This window comes from Myxocyprinus asiaticus, chromosome 9 (genome assembly GCF_019703515.2).
Source record: "Myxocyprinus asiaticus isolate MX2 ecotype Aquarium Trade chromosome 9, UBuf_Myxa_2, whole genome shotgun sequence".
Lineage (NCBI taxonomy): Eukaryota > Metazoa > Chordata > Actinopteri > Cypriniformes > Catostomidae > Myxocyprinus > Myxocyprinus asiaticus.
The window spans coordinates 32,799,852-32,821,806 of record NC_059352.1 but is presented as its reverse complement, the minus strand read 5'-3'; the positions used below and the strand labels follow the sequence as shown (position 1 = coordinate 32,821,806).

Here is a 21,955-nt window from a genome sequence, read left to right as displayed (position 1 = left end):
GCTCCCTAGTCTCATATAGTGTGATTGCTGAGGGGCGGAGTGGTTTCCTTTTCTACTTTCTGGTTCAAAAGACCAACATAGCTGGTGACCAGCATAGGGTATGTTGTGTTTTGGATGCTGGTCACCAGCATGGGATGCTAGTGTCCCCACCTGGTTTCTTAACTAGCTTAACCAGCAAGACTTCCTTGCTCAGATTCAGTGGTTGGCCAGCATGTTTGCTGGTAAACAGCCTGATTATATACCTTATTAATTTCAGTCTCTTCAAAGGCATGTGCTGAAGAAGGCTCCTAGGTCACATCTAATTTTCCACAACTAATGTTTTCTGGAGTTTTTGTCCAGGGAAATTGCTTGGAAAGTTTATTATTAAATTTTTTTTGTCAATGTTTCATCAGTGGAACGATCCAAAATACTTTAATCAACAGTACAACCCATTGAAGAGACTGTAAGTCTATCCCTCACAGCCCTGTTGTCATTTCCATCAAAAATTAAAGCTAGACCAGCACCAAACCAGCACTAACCAGCATAAACCAAACTGGATCAGCATGGAAATTCATGCTGAGCTAAGCTGGCCTTTTCAGCATGGGTGGCGCTTAGGCTAGGCTACCGGGGCTTAAGCCACGAATATTTTTCGTAAACCCCGAACGTATCTATCTTGTAGCGATGTCAGATGTACCAGTGCTTCAATATCAAGTTGATTTTAAAACATATATTTAAATATTTTAGAAATATATTTTAATATTTAAGGTGCAGTATGTAAGATTCAGAAACCCTAGTTATTAATGACACCTGTGGCCGTTAAGTGAACTGCAGCCAGCTACCTGTTGCTCGTGCTCGTGCACACACTCCATAGGGACGTGAGCGAGCGAGCATTGACCAAAACAATGACTTAACGTACAAAGAGTCTGAACGTGATTCACTGGCATCATGTTGACAGATGAGGTAGCATAATTAAAATTACAGTTATGATTGTTTTACTACAAACTTTGAGACTAAACTAAAACTACTTATCAGCTAACATAGCATACTGATACACAAATAGAGCTACATACTACTGACCTATACCAGACAGTTTACTGTTGCACTGCAGTTATGTTGCACTATTGTTTGTTTTGTATGTCATATGTTGTACTACGAATAAGAAACCAGTGTATTTGCTTAAATTTATCCTGTATACCTGACTTTTAGTACAAAGAGAAGATCATTGAAATTATCTGAAAGTTACGAAGCAAGATAGCTTGCAATTTGTCAGCATTAGCAGGCAAGATAAAGTTAGCTAAAATTAAACAGATCAATCCTTATGGCACTATATTTCACATGCTTTGCAGTTATGTAAGCTTACCTGTCCAATAAGAAGAATGCCAATTCAGGGTCGGTTTTGATCCCCAAAACCAAACGAACTTCCCTCCAGGAATCAACTGCCCTGCAGTTGGAAAAATGCCAAGGAAGTGTGCATGTACATATAATGAGGATCTTCAAAAAGTGCAATGGTGTGTGAAATTCTTGGGTGCAGTTCCGAGCAACATAGCAGTCGTGACAGTGATGAGACATAAATCAATTTACACTAAACTTCAGATTAACACAACACAATTTAAAGTCTAATATACACATAATTACACACAACACAACATACAAATAATAACATAGACTGTACAGTATACAATACACACAATATAGATACACATTATTCATAAATAAAAAAAAAAGTATATATAGTATATATAGAATGTCCAGTAGGTTGTATTGTACTGTATTGACATTCAGGCTGTCGGTTGATAGTAAATTGTTAAGAGAGAATATAATATTAATAATAATATAATTTATGACAGTCCGGTGTGAGATATAAGAGTAAGAGTAATAAAATGCAGTGCTGATGTATTTTGATCGTGGGAGATCAAGAGTTCAAAAGTCTGATTGCTTGGGGGAAGAAGCTATCATGAAGTCGGCTGGTGCGGGTCCTGATGCTTCGATACCGCCTGCCTGATGGTAGCAGTAAGAACAGCCCATGGCTCGGGTGGCTGGAGTCTCTGATGATCCTCCGAGTTTTTTCACACACCACCTGGTATATATGTCCTGGAGGGAGGGAAGCTCACCTCCGATGATGTGTCTGGCAGTTTGCACCACCCTTTGCAGTGCTTTGCAGTTGTGGGTGGTGCTATTGCCGTACCAGGCGGAGATGCAGCCAGTCAGGATGCTCTCTACAATGCAGGTGTAGAACCATGTGAGGATGTAGCGGTTCATTCCAAACTTCCTCAGCTGTCTCAGGAAGAAGAGGTGCTGATGAGCCTTCTTCACAACGACTTCAGTGTGGATGGACCATGTGAGTTCCTCAGTGATGTGGACACCCAGGAACTTGAAGCTGCTGACTCTCTCCACTGGTGCTCCATTGATGGTGATGGGACTGTGTTCTCTGTCTTTTCTTCTGAAGTCCACCACAAGCTCCTTTGTCTTACTGACTTTGAGGGAGAGGTTGTGCTCCTGACACCAGTGTGTCAGAGTGTGCACCTCCTCTCTGTAGGCTGTTTCATCATTGTCAGTGATCAGACCTACCACCGTCGTGTCATCAGCAAACTTAATGATGGCATTGGAGCTATGTGTTGCCACACAGTCATGTGTGTACAAGGAATACAAGAATGGGCTGAGAACACCGCCCTGTGGGGCTGCAGTGTTGAGGGTCAGTGATGAGGAGATGTTGCTGCCTATTCTAACCACCTGGCATCTGCTTGACAGGAAGTCCAGGATCCAGCTGCACAGCGAGCTGTTTAAGCCCACAGCCCGGAGTTTCTCATCAAGCTTGGAGGGCACTATGGTGTTGAATGCTGAGCTGTAGTCTACAAATAACATTCTCACATAAGTGTTCTTTTTTCCAGGTGGGAGAGAGCAGTGTGTATTGTAGATGCAATGGCATCATCAGTGGAGCGGTTGTTGCAGTAAGCAAACTGCAATGGGTCTAGAGAGAGAGAGGCAGCACAGAGCAGATGTAATCTCTGTTTAGTCTCTCAAAGTATTTGCTGATGATGGGGGTCAGAGCAACAGGACGCCAGTCATTTAAGCAGTGATTTTGGATTGCTTTGGAACAGGCACAATGGTGGACGTTTTAAAGCATGTGGGAACTACAGACAAAGAGAGGGAAAGGTTGAAAATGTCCGTAAAAACACCAGCCAGTTGGTTCGCGCACGCTCTGATGACGCGGCCCGGAATGCCATCTGGGCCCGCGGCTTTGCGGATATTCACCCGTCGGAAGGATCGGGTTACATCCGCTACAGAGACGGAGAGTGAACTAACCTCTGTAGCTTCGGCCGCAAGAGTTCTCTCTGCGAGGGTGGTGTTATTTCCCTCAAAACGAGCATAAAAAGTGTTTAGCTCATCCGGGAGAGATGCAGCAGTGTTCATGGCGGAGTTTTTATTCCCTTTAAAGTCCGTGATGATGTTAATTCCCTGCCACATGCTTCTAGAGTTGGTGGTGTTAAACTGTCCTTCAATCTTGTTCCTGTACTGACGTTTTGCTGTTCTGTCAAGTCATAACTGACTTGTTTATGCTCCTCCACATTCCCAGAATTAAAAGCGGAGGTCTGCACATTAAGTGCCGCGTGAACATTGCTATTAATCCATGGCTTCTGGTTCGGATAGATCCAGATTTGCCAAATGTTGGGCGGGGGAGGGATTTGTAGCCATCCCGGAAGGGAGAGTAGCAATGGTCCAAAACCTGGTCCCCTCGTGTGTTGAAACTGATGTGTTGGTGGTATTTTGGTGTGACTGATTTGAAACTGGCTTTATTAAAGTCCCCGGTCACAATGAACGCGGCCTCAGGGTGCGCGGATTCCTGCTTGTTTATAATCTCGTACAGTTCCTTGAGTGCCCGGTCTGTGTCGGCTTGTGGGGGGATGTACACAGTGATAATGATCGCTGTCAATTCCCTCAGTAGCCAGAATGGTCGACACAGAAGCATGAGAAATTCCAGATCAGGAGAGCAGAAAGACTTGATAGAATGTACATTCCTCTGATCACACCAGGATTTGATGATCATAAAACATACACCACCACCTCTGCTTTTACCTGAGAGGTCTTTCGCTCTGCCTGCTCGGTGCACGGAGAACCCCGCTGGTTCAATGGCTGAGTCTGGAATCTCCACAGACATCCAAGTTTCCGTAAGGCAGATAATGCAGCAGTCCCTCATCTCTCATTGGAAAGAGATCCGCGCTTTCAGCTTGCAGAGCTTGTTATCCAGAGACTGAACATTTGCCAGTAGAATACTGGGTAGTGGGGGTCGATTTGCGTGGCGTCGTACTCTGATGAGAACACCGGCTCTGTTTCCCCTTTTCCTCCTGCATTTCTGCGTCCGGACTGCCCAGACAAAGGGCTCCGCTTGCGTGTTTGTAAACAGCGGGTCGGCATTGAGGAATTTGAAGTCCAGTTTACGGTGTGAAATTGCTGAACCAATGTCCAAAAGTGTTTGTCTGTCGTAGACAATAAGGCAGACAACATCCAAGACAACAAACATAAGAATTGTAAACAAAACAAACAAAACACTACCATGTTGTGTCGGAGCTCGCAACGCAGCAGCCATACTCGGCGCCATCACATTTGCTTAAAATAGAAAAGGCCACTGAAAATTGGCAAGTGGAATTTGCATGCCACTCTCCGCCCCGGACATACAGGTATAAAAGGAGATGGCGTGCATCATTCATTCAGAATTTTTCTTTGGAGCCAAATGCATGTGTGTGTGTGTTCGTCCTCTCACCTCTTGCTACGCTGCTGGATTTTTACGGCGCATATCAGCGGTCACCCTCGCGCGGTTGAGTGCTGTGCTTCCCCTGGGCGCTTCAGCAGCCTGAGTCTGCAGGTGCTAAAAGAGTATATTCAAGAAAGAGTATATTTTCCTTCTAAAACAGCTCACGCAAACGCTTGTCGTCTTTTTAAAGATGTCCTTCCGCATTTGAGTCCAGCTGATTTGGGAGAGATTCGGGGAGGCACAGGTAGACCTGTTCGGCTCCTAAGACTCCTCTTACTGCGGCCCTGTGGTACTCCCTATCCGAGGACCCCCTCAGCATGGATGCCTTGAAGCACAGCTGGCCTCGGGGGCTACGCAAGTATGCGTTTCCTCCTGTGAGCCTCATTGCACATACTCTGTGCAAAGTCAGGGAGGACGAGCAGCAAGTTCTGTTCATTGTGCCATACTGGTCCAACCGGACTTGGTTCACAGATCTTATGCTCCTGACAGTAGCACCTCCCTGGCGCATTCCCCTGAGGCAGGGCCTTCTCACTCAGGGGCAGGACATGCTAGCAGGTCTTCCGCCAGCAGTGGTAGACACGATCACTCAGGCCAGGGCCCCCTCTACGAGGCGGCTGTATGCCTTGAAGTGGCGTTTTCTCACTAACTGGTGTTCATCCCGTGGGGAAGACCCACAGAGATGCACCATTGGGTCTGTGCTGTCTTTCCTTCAGGAAGGGCTGGAGAGACGGTTGTCTCCCTCTACCCTGAAAGTGTACATAGCTGCTATAGCAGCTCACCATGATACACTGGATCAGAGACCCTCATGACAGCACGACCGGATCAACAGGTTCCTCAAAGGCGCGAGGAGGTTGAATCCTCCTAGACCGCGCCTGATCCCCTCTTGGGATCTCTCTGTGGTCCTGCCTGCCCTACAGAGAGTCCCCTTTGAGCCCCTGGAGCAGGCCGAGGTCAGCACTCTGTCCCTGCAGACGGCCCTCCTGGTGGCACTCACTTCCATCAAGAGGGTGGGGGATCTGCAGGCACTCTCTGTTACCAGCGAATGCCTGGAGTTCGGGCTGGCACACTCTCACATGATCTTGGGACCCCGGCCCAGTTATGTGCCCAAAGTTCCCACCACTCCTTTTCAGGACCAGGTGGTGAACCTGCAAGCCAGCCTTGTCGTTGCTGTGTCCAGTTCACGATCTGCGCATATATCTGGGCTGCACGCAGAGCTTTAGATGCTCGGAGCAGCTCTTTGTCTGTTTTGGAGGACAGCAGAAGGGGAAGCTGTCTCCAAGCAGAGATTAGCCCATTGGATTGTGGATGCCATTTTCCTCGCATACCAGTCTCAGGACTTGCCATGCACCTTGGGAGTCCGGGCGCACTCCACTAGAGGTGTTGCATCCTCCTGGGCACTGGCAAGGGGGGGCTCTCTTGCAGACATATACATGTCTGGGTGTTAACTGCGAGTTGGGCTACACCCAATACCTTTGCGAGGTTTTATAACCTTCACATAGACCCATTTTTGACCCGAGTGTTACGCGGTAACAGCAAGCAGACCGGGCAGCCGGTTGGGTGTACCGCTTGCATTGTGCCTTTCCCCTTTTTCAAAGGCGATAATGTGTTTTTTGTCCACAACAGTTCCCCGTTCCGGCGAACTCCGGACGCCTCTTTAATTCTTTAGCACTGTTCAGGTGACGAACTTGGTGGAGGAGTGACGCCACCAGGCCCAGTACTCGTGGTATTCCCCCTTTCAGGTGAGCCCATGTGCTCAGGCTCAGTGCTCCATGCATGGTGATTCCCCCTTGGTAATCCCGTATGATGAGTTTCCACTGTACAGTTCCCCTTAGGTGAACCCTGTGTTTCCCCTCGTCAGAGCTTTCTCTGCCACTGTGCTGCATACCCTCTCTATAGATAGGGTCCTCCTGTGGTATCATTCCATATGTGAACTTCCCCGTTGGTAAGTCCATGTGAGGTATACCCTTTGGCAGGATGTGGTCTCTGTAGTGCTCTCCTTCCTGGAGAGGGAAGAGCACTTCCCAGTGCAATTCTAGAAAAGTGCTCGGTGGGACATTGCTTAACAGCAGTCAGTTAAGACACCGCCTGTAGCCTCCTTGGGTAAGTGGCTTCACCCCCCTTAACGGGATTAGGGAGACGCCTTACCTAACTTGCTGGAAGGTCACGACGTTGTTGAGTGCTCACTTTGAGGCACGCAGCAGCTTGCCCGTGTCCACTTTTCTGTACCTCGTGACACGGATCAGCGCCTATGGCGTTTCCTATAGGAACCCCTAGTGTCACTACATTGACACAACATCGAGTGAGTGACAGACAGGGAATGTCTTGGTTAATGATGTAACCTATGTTCCCTGATGGACGGAACGAGACGTTGTGTCCCTCCTGCCACGGCGCTGAACCGGCCGCTGACATGGCTGGGACTCTCTATCAGCTCCTCAGCATAAATGTGAATGAGTGATGCATGCCATCTCCTTTTATACCCGTATGTCTGGGGCAGAGAGTGGCATGCAAATTCCACTTGCCAATTTTCATTGGCCTTTTCTATTTTAAGCAAAGGTGATTGGGGCTCTCAAGATCGAACCCCTAGTCTCACTACATCGACACAACGTCTCGTTCCCTCCATCAGGGAACAGAGGTTACATCAGTAACCAAGACATTTTCGCTCGACCACGATCATGTTCCCGCTTAGCCAGACAGGATTAAGTAGATAAATGTTTTTTTTGTTGTTTGTTTTTTTTTTTGGCTTACTCTGAGTTTGTGTAGGAGTTGGTGTTGTGCTGGGAGCCGGCCATTTGCTGGATTCCATCTCTAAGATAGCATTACCTAGTGTTGCAGTTTGTTGTCACTGTTGAATAGTAGAAGCACTGAGCAAGGCTCTCAGGACCACGCATAAACGTCACATCCTTTGGATTTTCCCGGTAAAAGAGACCCACTCCCTTCACATGAAAATCAGTCTACAGGCTTTAATAGGCAACCTTGGAAGTCCGGGAAGGGCAAAATTTTTAAGTTGCGTTACAAACCGTTCACACATTGGCAAAAAAAAAAAAAAAAAAGGTGAATATTACATGAAAATTGTTACATATTGCATCTTTAAGTAATATTATATATATATATATATATATATTAGGGGTGTAAAGGTACATGTATTCGTCCCGAACTGTCACGGTACTGATGTCATGGTTCGGTGCATGCAGTCAGACGAAGAATACATCTAAGTCAGTCACAGGCGATCCACACTCCAATCCAGTAGGGTGCGAGCGCGGTAAAGCACCGCTGTTTGCTAACCACCATAACAGGAAAAAGAGCAGAAGAAGAAGAGACCATCTATGCACCAACCCAAAACAAGATGGCTTCTCCTAATGCACAAGTTTTATTTTTCATTATTCTATTTATTTTGTACTTTTATAACACAAGAGATGCTTTTCAGTTTTGTAGCTGACTGTGACCAAATTCCTTTTGTTTTTTTATCAACCCTACAAAAAAATATGGCCTATGCAAGAATGCATATATAAGTATATATACACACACTACCAGTCAAAAGTTTTGAAACACACTCATTCTTTATTATAATTTTTTTCTTCACATTTTAGAATAATAGTAAAGTCATCAAAACTATGGAATAACATAAATGGAACTGAATTATGTTGTGACTAAACAAAATCCAAAATAAATCAAAACTGTGTTATATTTTAGCATTTTCAAAGTAGTCACCCTTTGCCTAGAATTTGCAGACATGTACTCTTGACATTTTCTCAACCAACTTCTTGAGGTATCACCCTGGGATGCTTTTTAAACAGTATTGAAGGAGTTCCCATCTATGTTGGGCACTTATTGGCTGCTTTTCTTTATTATTTGGTCCAAGTCATCAATTTCAAAAACTTTTTTTTTTCATTACATTTTAGTTTTATAATGAAATAAATTTAATATGGAGGCACAACTATATTGTTGTCTACAAAACTAATTTCAAACATTTAAGCATATGCCTTCAGATCACAAGATGTTTAAGATCATGAGAAACATTTCAGTCAAGTGTTTCAAAAGTTTTGACCGGTTGTGTATATATATATATATATATATATATATATATATATATATATATATATATATATATATATATATATATATATATATATACTGTATATATAATGATAACAGTCTCTCTACTGTATCGATAACCCCAAATACAGACTCAATTCCATACACACGCACTGTCTTGTTGGCAGCTGGTTTCCAACTCTCATATATGTGCAGGCATGCAAGAAGAGCGCTCACAACACCCGACTGCGGCTGTGTGTGTGGTCAACCTTCCTGTCTTGGTGAGATATTGGAAAATGTGTTGAGTTGGTCCATCCAGATGCAGTAAGTACCAAATATTTAGATATACTGTATATACCCTGAAAACAAACAGTAAAATATACAGATGTGCTTGATGAATTTGCAAACTTTAAGTCACAAGCTACATTTGCATAAGGCAAACTCTAAGACAAGATGCCACGAACCTTGAAAACTTTGGCAAATCAAGCAAAAAAAATGTCCTCATAAGTACCTACTTTAGCCTATTTACACATTTTAAAGTACAAAGTGTTAAAAGCAGGGCTGACCCTAGCATTTTGAGGGCCCTATGCAGATTTTCAAAATGGGGCCCACCTACCTACTGGTACACCTAACCAAACGCACCCAACATGAGAGGGATAACCTCGTTGGTAAGGTCACGTGTCACGTGGAGGAGGAGTCAGGAAGTGCGTCATTGTTTACATTGTTTTTTTTATTATTATTATTTGGAAATTATTTTTTATTTATTTTATATTGTTTTGAAATTGTTTTGGACAGTTTTGGTTTACGAACGTCACAAGTTTCTCTTGTAAACAATGACGCGCTTCTTGACTCCTCCTCCACATGACACGTGACCTTACTAACGAGTTTACGTCATCCCTCTCATGAGCGCACATCACAGAGATGAACGGAAGCAAACATTTGTAGTTAAAAAGTATATAAGTATTGTTTTGTTTCTCAAAATAATAAATCATTTGTGTTCAGAAGAACTTTATTTGTCTACTGGAGTCGTGTGGATTATTTTGATGCACCCTAAATATGCATTTTGGACCGTCAAAAAATGGAGGACATTCACTTGAATTTTTTAGAGGAGGAGGCCTGAAATGAAATCCTAAAAGTCTTAAATTCTGTTTTGATGAAGAAAGAAACTCAGATACATCTTGGATGGCCTGAGGGTGAGTAAATTATCAGCAAATTTTCATTTTTGGGTGAACTATTCCTTTAAACTGTGCAAACAGTAACAAAATGCAAAACTATCAACTGTTGTTTATTTTCACTGTTATAACAACAACAACAATAAAGAAAGAATATAATTTTTTTGCACAAATTAATAATTAACTTTAAAGAAATTTCAAGACGAATAAGAAATAATTAAATTACCAAATGAAGGTAAGGTAAATGCCATTTACACTTATTTAGAATAGTGGCATGCTATTTGCACCCTGGTGTAAATCATGGCAGACGATATGCACAGCATGGTATTACAGTGTATTCTAAAACAGTATATAATATAACAGCATATTCAGTGTATTCCAAAATAGTATATAATATAACAACATATTCATTGTATTCTAAAACAGTATATGATATAACAACATATTCAGTGCATGTAGTAATGTGACTGAAATTAAATACATCTCTAGCAGTGGTACGAAACCCACCTGATTTGTCATGTGAGAGAGAGAGAAAGACCATTCTCTTCCCTGTGCGCACATAATGAACCTCGCTCTCCACCGGCCCATGAGATGCCGAGCCTCTGAAGAAAGCCGCCACCCTTCTCTGCGCTGCCTAACATTTTATGAGCCCCCTGATCACCACGAGTATATTGTGTTTACTTACATCACACTTCCCTTAGACATTTTGTTTAAAATAGAAAACTCTCTGATGGCATTCAGCCACTGGCTGTTTTCACTTACATGGAATTAATTTGGAGAGAGGAAAGAAATTGGCAAAAGATAGATTTGAACCCTGTCGCCCGTACTGATAGCCACGTGTCATACTAATGTCGCCACACTACTTCTTAGTGAAATAGGAGTCAAATTAATATATGAATGCCTTTCTTTAATGATTATATAATATTTATTCATACTTTTGATAGATTCTACTGAACTATTGGAATGCTTATGTCATTATCAGGCAGGGCTGGCACTGGTTAAAAGCACACAATTTCTGAACTTCGAGCATATCTGAAACTAAAAGAAAGTAGGACCTTTTAGTTTTACATTCAGTAATATTTAAAGATTTGCTTTCTAAATAAATCTCACAGATGTAACATTTAAACGTTTATTATTAAGGGTATTATATTCTTATATTTCATCAAAGGATGACCCCATATATATCTACAGAGGTCTGGGCTAAGCCCTGAATATCCACTGACCCTAGATCCGCCCCTGCTTTTCAGCAGGGTTGCTTCTGCTTCCATCTATCTCATGATGAATAGGGCTTCAGAAAACAAACCAACTGAGCATCACTCTTCCACTATCGCAGGATTCAGATGCACTTGAGTACAACGGAAACAGAAGAAAAAGGAAAGAAAACAATCAATGTTTCTCCCTTCTCCTTGCAGATCTCACACACCCACTCTCAATCACACACACACACACACACACACACACACACACACACACACACACACACACACACACACACACACACACACACACACGTTGGTGCAGCTATCATTATGAGGACTCTCCATAGACATAATGATTTTTATACTGTTAAGACTATAGATTATATCCCCTAACCCTACCCCTACCCCTAAACCTAACCCTCACAAAAAACGTTCTGCATTTTTACATTTTCAATAAAACATAATTTAGTATGTTTCTTAAGCAATTTGAATTATGGGGACACTAGAAATGTCCTCATAAACCACATTTATAGCATAATACCCTTGTAATTACCAGTTTGTAACCTAAAAAAAAAGAATCCTTGTAAACCACTTAAACCTGCCCACACACACACAAACATACAGAGGATGGGGCAGGGAGCCAGTCAAAACACTCTGCAGTGGGTCAGAGACTAGGGAGCACCAGCAGGAGGCTCTTGGTTTATGAAACTTATTTGTCACCATTTTGACAGCCCCCCTCTCTCCTGCATGTATAGCTTGTTTGGACTGGTGGTCTGGGTATGACTTGACATCACTGAAGCTGAAGACACAGCACATCTTCTGTGTTAAAGACCCAAGAGCTCTCAAATAAGGGTGAGTCACAGGATCTGTAGGAGGGACCCAGGGATTGGGATCTGAACACATGCCAGAAATATATACCACAGTGACTGAAGCAAATTTAGAAGTGTTTAACACAAAGAAAAACAAAAGGGGTTGTCAATTAACAGTTTAAGGTTATTAAACAGTGTGTATGAGGATTGATATGTGGAACAAAACTGTATGTCACTGTTTATGTAAAATCAAAATACACAACAAAATCTCTATTCACACAGTCCACAACATCTTAAATGTCAAATCAAGGGGAAACAATCTGGTAACAAATGGAAGGAATGACGTGAGGCAGGCTGATGTGTGGTCACTTCCTGTCCAAAAAACTGAAAGGATAGGAAGGAAGCAAAACTGTCACACTCACAACACATATATTATAGTTATATGTATCCTTTTGCCGTGATCTTGTACAAGTGTACAGGGCCGACTACAAGACTGTAAAACCCAGCTGTTAGATATTACTGTAATTATAAATAAAAACTGTAGCCGAATTCCCTTGTGGATACTGTGAATACAGTGAATACACAAGTCAATGAATCAAATAAACTAATACATAAAAGATAATTGTTTTCCATGAACTACTGGAGTAAAATAATTCATTGGGGATTTACATGGTAACAATTAAATCATTTGGAATAAGAGTTTTTTTCTTCTGTTGAAAACAAAAGAAGAATTGTAGCCTCAGTCCCATTTTATTGCATCTTTTTCCAGTACCATGAAAGTTAATGTTGACTGTGGTTAACATTCTGCCTAACACCTCCTTTTGTGTTCCATGGAAGAAAGAAAGTAATACAGGTTTAGAACTTCATGAGGGTAAATAATGACAGAATTTTAATATTTATAGTTTCAAGAATTCTTACCAAGTCATTATGCTTACCAGTTGGGCAGGTCAGCACATATTCAAGTTGATAATGGCTTTAATAGAACATGAGATACTAGACACACAGGGCACACAGTGTGCTAAATAGCAGTGGGATGAAAAAAGCCAATCAACCTACAATATAAACAGATCAGGTAATGGAATGGACAGGCCTTAAAAATACCTTAAAATTACGAAAGGGACATTTGGAGAAAATCTGTGCCAGCACACTTTTCTGTAACTTTAAGGGCACAGATTTAGGTGATTTGACCCTGTAAATTGAACAGAGGGTTGAGATCTTCAGCACAGAATATACTGTATATCCACATGGCATAAACACACAGACAATGTGGCTGTTTAGGCAGTGGATCATTCTTGGCTGTGGTCACTCTTTCCTCTGTTTTTTTGCATTTAAAGAAATGTGTCTGGCCCAGAAAGCTTCCATCTGCACACAAGTGTGTATTGCATGCCTTTACTTGTATGTGTACTGTCCATTTATACATACATGTCCCTGATTTTTATGTGTGAGTTGTTTAAAGTGTGTGTGTGTGTGTGTGTGTGTGTGTGTTGTGCATGTATTAATGATGAGGGGGTGGAGTTTGGGAGAATTTGGAAGGCAGGGGTAGTTACTAGGTTAATACTTGTCGTTTAGCTGACATTTTCTATCTAAGTGCTTTCTAGTTTGCTATACACATGCACAGACCCTTTGAAGCAACTAAGATTAAATGTCTTGCACAAAGGCAACAGAGATTTCAGAAACTTTGAAGAGGTTTTTTTTTTTTTTCTTTTGCCTGGAATCAAACCAGCAAATCTTACTTATATAATTCCAAATACTATTCATTAGGCAATTTCTTGAGGGAACATAATGCATTACCACAGGCAATACTGACAAATACTACATCCTTTAATAAAACTTCAGCTCTTATAGTCTGCTGTAGGGGAAACACAATAAAACCACATATATTAGTTTCATATTTGATTCAAATGAAATTTGCACAGATTTTGAGAGAACACTGAAATCTAGAAAGCAGGCTTGAAACTCACTTAGAAAAAAAATATGTGATCAGAGAGTTGATAGTATTGACTAATAAAGTAAAAAAAATAAATAAATAAAATAAAAACATTTGTGACGTGCATCCTTGCCATCAGTGTTTAACAATAACTTTTTGCCTCATCGTCCACTGTGGCTAGTAGTTTCCAAGGACACTAGCCACTAGAGGGTGAGATGAATACCATTAAATTTGCTTCTGCAGCGGCTCCAAGTCGCTCGATATTCACAAAAAAATTTGATGCAGGAAAAACCCTGAAAACATCACCTGCCAAAATGGCAAGTAAAAGTGACAAATTTACCCGCCACTGCCAATTGGCGGGTACATTTTAACACACTTTTGGCGGTGTGTTAATTTCAAACCCTGCTTGCAGTAAAGGCAGAATTTGCTCAACTTGGGAAGAGATGTTAACTCATGAGCAGGCTCACATGGAATATGTGCCTAAAGAACTTTCCAGAAAGCTCTGCAGATTTGAACAAAATTGGAACATCCACCATTCTAAAGTTTTACACATCCCTTTAACCTTGTGTGTTTGTTTGTTTGTAAAAAAAAAAAAAAAAAAAAAAAAAAAAAACATTTACTAATTGAAATATGCCTCCAACCACCAATAAGAGTGTAATATTCTTAGCTCTGCTTGACACATTTTGCCATATTTTAATCCATTCCACATATTTCCCCCTAAATCAGTGCAGAAAATGTGAAAAAAAAGTTGACTTTCCAGATTCGGTCAGGGCCAGCTGAGTCATTACAGTGCTATGGCATTGACCTCCATCTGAGCCACAATGACATCATAACCAAATCACAACTAAAAAGGAAAGAGAAAATTTCAGACTGCAAATTACATCATAGCCAGACACAGTGAGAGAATTGTAGGTTGCACACACTGATATATATATATATTGCTCATGACATCATATCAGTGAAGCCACTGCACCGCCATATTGCTATGCCCAAACATTCCAATGTCCCTATTGACTTAATAGGAAATCATCTAATTTCAGCGAGTAAACATTAGTCATTCAATCAACAATTTTATATATGAAATTTGCATGTACATCCCTACAACGCAAACGTCCTACACATGTATTTATTTATTTATTTAAAGTCTGGAATTTTTCCTATTTCTTGAAAGCCAGAGCAAGTTATGTATATCTACTGTATATCAAACAGTATCCACCTCTAACAAACTTCATCAGCAAACAAATCAGCTAAATGTAAAGTTCACTGAAACTGAGGTAAGATACAAACAGACATTTTCAGACCTATTTATTGTGATAATCAAAGTGTTTGTTCAGAGTTACTTGTTTTATGTTTTTATCAGAAAGTGCCTTGTTCTCGTGGTCACTTGAATAAGAGCGCACTCTCTCTCCCTCTATCACACGTGCAGCGGGCGCTGAGATTGAGGGAGACACGCAAAGCAAAGCTGGTTATAATTAAACAGATATGGGTTTGACTGAAGGACAGTGAATTAAACTGACTACAGAGAGCACTTCAATGTGAAAACAAGCAAATCCCTGGCATTTAAGGTGATTTAGAAATCCTGTCTGACTTTTTTAAAGTCCCTTTCAGTGGGCAGGACATACTTAAGCCCCGTACACACATGCAGCAACTTCCAGCAACAAAGATCTAATTAATTTTCAATGAGAGCTGTCAACTTCCGGCGACAGCAACCTCTGGCGACTAGATGTGACCGTGGCGAGCGACACAGCAAAGTTGAGAAAAGTTTAACTTTATGCAATTGAGGAAAGTCTTTTGGCAGCGACAACCAATAGAAGAGAAGACATGTCAGTGGAGCTCATGTCATCCATCTCCTAGTCGAGTGCAGGCAACACAGAGAAGTTAAAGTTTCTGTGGACATTTACACTGTTCAATATGATTTGTCTGTAATCTTATACGTGGATATAATAAAAATTATGCTCAAAAAAGAAGAAAAATGTATTTGATTCATACATTGATCATTCATTTAGTTAATGATATGATGCAATGAGAGCTGCTGTAGTTCATATTAAAACACTATTGTTTTAATGTTTAGTGACATGAAAATTCATTCTTTGTCAAAATAGACTGACGTTTTAGAAATTGTTGGCAGTCTGAGTGAATTTGATATGTAGATTTCTTACACTGATAGATCGTTCATTATCTGGTTAATGATTTGCATAGCACTGCTGTAGTTTGTATAACACTCTCCAATGCACTTGCGATTATAACGTGAGGGTAGGAGGCAGCAGTACTTAGTTAAAGGACAAAATTAGTGTTTTAAATTATAGCCAACTACACCACCTTGGGACTTTCACCCAGGGAATTAAACCTTACTTGAAACCAGACCCTTTTTAGGGAAATGTTGTTATATTATAAGAGTTTTTGCCAGAGTGCAAAAAAAAAAAAAAAAAAAATTGTAGCCTCCCACATAAAACTGCGGCTTTAAGACACAGGCAATAAGTGGTAATCTACCACGGCTAGTGCCCGCTGCTTTTCATTAAAAAATACTGGGCAGTCAAAGTCAGTTTTGCTGTCATTTTTACACATGGCAAAGCGTTAAACAAAAGGAAATAAGGTTTCTTTGGGAAACTACAGCACAACATTTATCATAAATCAAAGCAGACATAGCACAAAGTGAGATAGAACACATAATAAGACAGTATATATTAATATATGCATTATTGCAATGTTACATCACCTAATTGAGATTCATGAACCAAGCTGATAAGATTTCTAATGTTTCCCCTCACATTTCAGATCCTTCCTACGATCCTGTCAACCAGCAAATGCAAACTAGACAGCAAAACCTTGACCCCTTGGATCCAACCACAAAAGAATAGGGCACCTCAGGACAGACAACAAAGCAAAGACCGCTAAAGAAATAACTTAAGTGCACCACTGCTGTTTCAAAAACATTGAATTTACTTAGAAATATTTGAAAAATTGCTATCAGTGACAGTAGAAAATAGTCCAACTGTGAGGTTTTCTTAGAGCATCATTCCACAGAGAAATTAAGCTCTCAGAAAGCATTTATATAATTGGCTTTGTACTTACTATGACCATCAGCACCAGGGGATTTCCGGCCAGCATGATTAAGTGATGGACACCTTGTCGTAACTGGTGGATGATGATAACTATCATGATCTTTGATGTTTGTTGCTTTGGTGATGCTGATTTCAGGCTTTCTCGCCAATACCTCTCCAGGGCTTGGTGGCTCGCTCTTCCTGAAAGTGGTCTCTGGGAGTTTAGCACTGGCATGTGGAGCAATTGTAGATGCTGCACGTGTAATAGGAGCAATGGTCTCCAGTGTCTTGCTGAAGGTGACAGAGTGCTTGTGCATCTCAGGGGTCTTGCTGTGGCCCAAAACATTTGGTCTCTTCAGACCAAACCGAGATGTGCCAGGACTAGGACACAATAACACTGAGGTTACATTTCGGTTATTACACAAACTGGGACAAATCTGGACTGAATTTTAAGAACAGACTTGAATCTAGTGATAGGCCGATATATCGGCCAGGGGTGCGTTTCCCATGCAACGAAGTAACTAACTGCATAACCACCATAGTTCGATGCATTGTTATAGAAATTAACTAGCTAAACATGACTGTTTTCTGAAAGCATAGTAACTATATCGCACATCCATCATCGTTCCAACCATGTTGGTTTCGCTGTCGTTAAAAAAATTACTCAAAGGGTGGAGTAATAACTTATGCAAATATTAAATTATAATAGCTCATTTACACGTACACCAGAAAGCTGTTTAATGGGAGAAAGCTGCTGAAGACGCAAAAGCGGCATGCACTTTGTAATGCAACAGATGCATTGCACTACAATAGAGGAGTTTCCCTCTACGAACTACCCTGCAATAGATTTGGTGTTCCAATGATGCACTTGAGCACATACGTACATGTGCACTCTTCAAAAACATATTAACAGCACGTAAGCGTTAACATAAACACATAAAATTAATCTTCTCCGGCAGAAATGTGTGATAAAGCGCTTTATCTTTACAGCCTGCACTCACGTTTATGTGACCACGGCGTGTTCTGTTGCGAATGTTCGTTAGAACTACGGTTTTGGGAAACACCAAATCGTTGAACTATGCTGCTAACGGTGGGACTTGCGACCATATTTGTTTAACGATGATTTGGGAAAAGCACCCCAGGTCAATTTATCGTCAGATATTTGGCCATTTTGAGATTACCAGCATCGGGAGATAACTGTTAACTTGGCAGATTAACAGAAGTGTTACCTTCCCCTGACATTTCCAAATCTACCAATAGATTTGTTATCGGATAGGAAAAAAATCTGTTTTCAAGGCGAATTTGAGTAAATATTACATTAAATAAGTGTTCGTTTCACTTTAGAATCTGATTTGCTGTTGTTAAAATGTAAAGTGTGCAATATTAATTCTTATATTAATATTAATTCTCTTTTGTCACATAATACGTCCATGTTCTGTCTTTTAAGGAACATTAAAGCCAGTTTGCTGATGACTTGAGCTAAGCTGTTGTGAATCAAGTTAAATATTATTCATGCTGTGAACCACAGAGCTTGGTCATTCAGCTATCACTCTTGCCAATGAGCTTTCACAGCAAGACCACATAACCTAAATTGCCAATGAAGACAATGCCACACAAGACAGTTAGGTTTCCCTATAAAGACTTTCCAAGAAACTGGCAATGAAGTGAAAATTGCAACTATACACCATATTTTAGTTTGTACCTGGGTGAGCCATCAATGGCTTTGCCGTTGTTGATAGATGAGATGTCAAAGCCCAGCTCTGTCCTACGTGGTTCTGGGGTCCTCGCTTTGGGCCTAGAAGTTTCAGGGGGCTTGGTGCCATTGGAGCCCAATTCATAATACCGGCCGCTTGTTGGGGAAATAGCAGAACGCTGAGAGTTGGTTGGTGCTCTGTGTGTGTGAGGCGAGGAGGAGTGCGAGGTGGAGTCCACATCCTCCACTTCAAATGAGCGTTTCAGGGCTGGAGGAACAGCATAGATTACACACTCTTAGTGCGGCATTCATTGTGTGAGATTTCCTAGAGTTCTAATAGTCAATAGTCAGGTTTAGACCGAACCATCAACTTACAGAAAAAGATACAGGGTTCGATTTACAAATGAATTAAATACAAAAGAAGCCATTCATTTTTAGTCAACCTTACAATTATATTTCATAGTGTTAGCAAAGTAAAGGAAGGCTGAGGGGATCCAGACTGTGAGGCATGATGCCCAAACCCATAGCAAACATTCTGCAGATGGTGAGAGTCAGTCCCAGAGACATAGTAACCAGTGTGCCCTTATAAACCCAGATGGGTTATGAAACACCATTTATTGTTTTAATTAATTTTCAGTAGGGTGGAACTGCCAAATTCAGTGCTCTGGCCAAAGACCAGGCCTAAAACAGCAAAAGCATGAACAAAATTAACTTTTTTAGATGATGGTAGTGCTGGGTAGATTACTTCTGAGATGTAATTGGGTACTGGCATAACTTGTAAAATTAAATTTTAATACATTTCATAATATTTATGTAAACATTAGTAAACTTGTAATCAAATGGAAAATTGCTATGCATCAGTTCCTGAGTAAAAAAGGTGCTTAAAGAGTCATAAAATTAATGTTACTCAAGTTAGAAAAAAAGAGAACATTGAAAAAATTAAGAGAACAATTTAAAAGATTTGTTGTTATTTAGGAAATTAGGAAAAGGGATTGGACTTTTTACTGTACAGCTTTGAAAGCAATAAAGAGAGAATGTCAGATATGATCTAGATATAATTAATCATGAGAAGGTGTGGCCTTAACCTAAGAGATGCTTTTTATGCCATCCAGAAGCATGGGCCGCAGTGCATGTGCATGGTACAAAAGAACACAGTTGCGACCGACACCTCTGAAATGTTTTTGTTTTTTCAGAAGAGTGTCTAATATTATGGACAGGTGGATGAGGGCTTGTTTAAAAAAATACATTATTTTTGATGCAGGGTGCAAATACATACTGTACAGTTTGGCATTTATTTGTGCATTAATTTAGAAACTACATTTAAAGCAGCAACCAAATGCCCTGTGTGTATTTGTGGATTGTATTAAGCACTTTCAAGAAGTGTATCAATTTTGGTAGCTACATACACACATGGCTAGATGATACATACTGTAGAATAATTATTAAAATATTTTATATTTAGAGAACATACATATAGTACATATATAAAAATATATAGAACATACAAAACCTCCAAATGCTTCTTAAGATTGGATGTGGAGTCTTTTTCAATGAATATACTTTTTGTAAGGAAAAGATTGCATTGCTTTACAAAATTGCATTGCCCCCATCTGACCACACTTGTATGTACATCTTCAATGTATGTGGTTCTACTAGGTTAGACCTGTTGCTCATATTTCAGGCTCTGACTCAGACCACTCTTTTAAAATTTAGGAGCATAATTATTAAATTACGCAGTATTGCCTTTAGCTGATTGGTGATGAAATCAAGAATGTAATCCATAAATATGTAACTGTAATCTTATATCACACATTCTAAAATGTTATGTAATTCAATTACAAGTATTTTATTTTTGTAATCTGATTACATAGTCCAAATTACATGTTATCCGTTATTACCCAGCACTGGAAATCAATGATTGTTAAAGAAAGCAAAAATCTGAATAAAAAGTTTAGTGAAATATGAGCTCAGTTTTACAAGCATAATTTACTCAGTGTATACTTTGTGAACTCTGTGAAAATGCTTTTCTCAGTCGATTCGATTTGAACCAATTCTCTTGACTCATAGCTTTGCTTTTACCAAAATGAAAATACAAAACTTTGAGTGCCAAAACATGTTTTTTTAAAAAAAAAAAAAAAAAAAAAAAACTTCTTGTTGTTCTTAAGTTAATAAAAGATCCCTCTTATCCAATCACATTATTCCACTGCAGTCAAACAATACTTGTCTAAATGAAGTGTTAAACATAATAATATGATGAAGAGCCAGTGAACAATGTTGAACAAGTCAGCCATCAACAAATATTTGACCTTCTATGCATAACCCTTTACCTTTATTGCTTATTCTACCCAACAAACACCCACAGTTTATTATTATTATATGTTTGCTTATCTAAACCGTTCTCATTCTACATCTGTACTTATTGTAAAACTCTATCTTTTTCTGTATTTTATATGTGTGGCCAACTTCCTATTTGGTAACAATAATACTCTAAGCTCCTGATGAACAAATGTGAGAAAGATACTTAAACACTCTTTGGTCACATTCACTCCTCAGTGCATCAGAGGAAATCTCAGTCTCTTTTCTCATACTTGTCTGAATGCAGATGTCTCATTTGGGTGGCAGAGCCATGTCTCTGTTGGAATGCTGAATGTCCCTGGATGCCTAGAGGAGCTGCCCTGGTTCTGTTATTTAATTAAGCATTTTTCTTGACCTTCTAAGATATGACAGGTGAACTGGAAGGCAAAAGCCTCTATGCTGTACCTTAATAATGTGAAAAATAAAATGCTTGGGAGATTGCTACTATGCTTAGAGTCTGTGTAATTGTATGAGAGTAAATCAATGTTTGTCTGTCTGTGCATAAGTGTAACAAAAGTAGCAATGCTGTTTCTTATTTATTCTTTCCTCATTAAATATATTATTGTCTGCACCAGCAACTGCTGACAGTCAAATCAAACTCACCATGGGCCTACAGTCCAATTCAGACTCTACTGTAAGCCTATATGTCATCTCAGACAGAACCAATGAACACCTTTCATAAACTCTTAATTGATCAGTATGTCAAAGTACTCACATCTATTACCTCTGTTTGGACTGACCTGCTGTGTCTTTATGGATGATCAATGTTTTTAAGTACTCTTTAACTGCCAGTATTGTAATATTGCCAAAGCCAAAGCAGGATAATCCGCTGCATATCTCAGAGAAACGCACAGACTAGCTACCTATTGTCACGTACCGGCTTAGACACAATGATGATAGAGAGATGGATCATATAATACAGGTACGTTTATTAATGAATCGGCTGGAACACAGTATTTAAACAGGTAAGATGATCAATGGAGAGGTTCTTGAAATGC

At 40.3% G+C, this 21,955-nt stretch overlaps 1 protein-coding gene across 2 annotated transcripts in view; it reads right to left on the bottom strand.

Moving 5' to 3' along the window:
• LOC127446451 (septin-9-like) overlaps positions 1 to 21,955 on the bottom strand; it is a 127,538-nt gene that overhangs the window by 60,580 nt on the left and 45,003 nt on the right. For both annotated transcript variants that reach the window (XM_051707361.1, XM_051707362.1), the window contains exons 2-3: positions 18,612 to 18,870; positions 16,941 to 17,290 (exon numbers count right to left, since the gene is read on the bottom strand). In XM_051707361.1, coding sequence (XP_051563321.1) covers positions 16,941 to 17,290; positions 18,612 to 18,870 — 609 coding nt within the window. The remainder of the gene's footprint in view (positions 1 to 16,940; positions 17,291 to 18,611; positions 18,871 to 21,955) is intronic.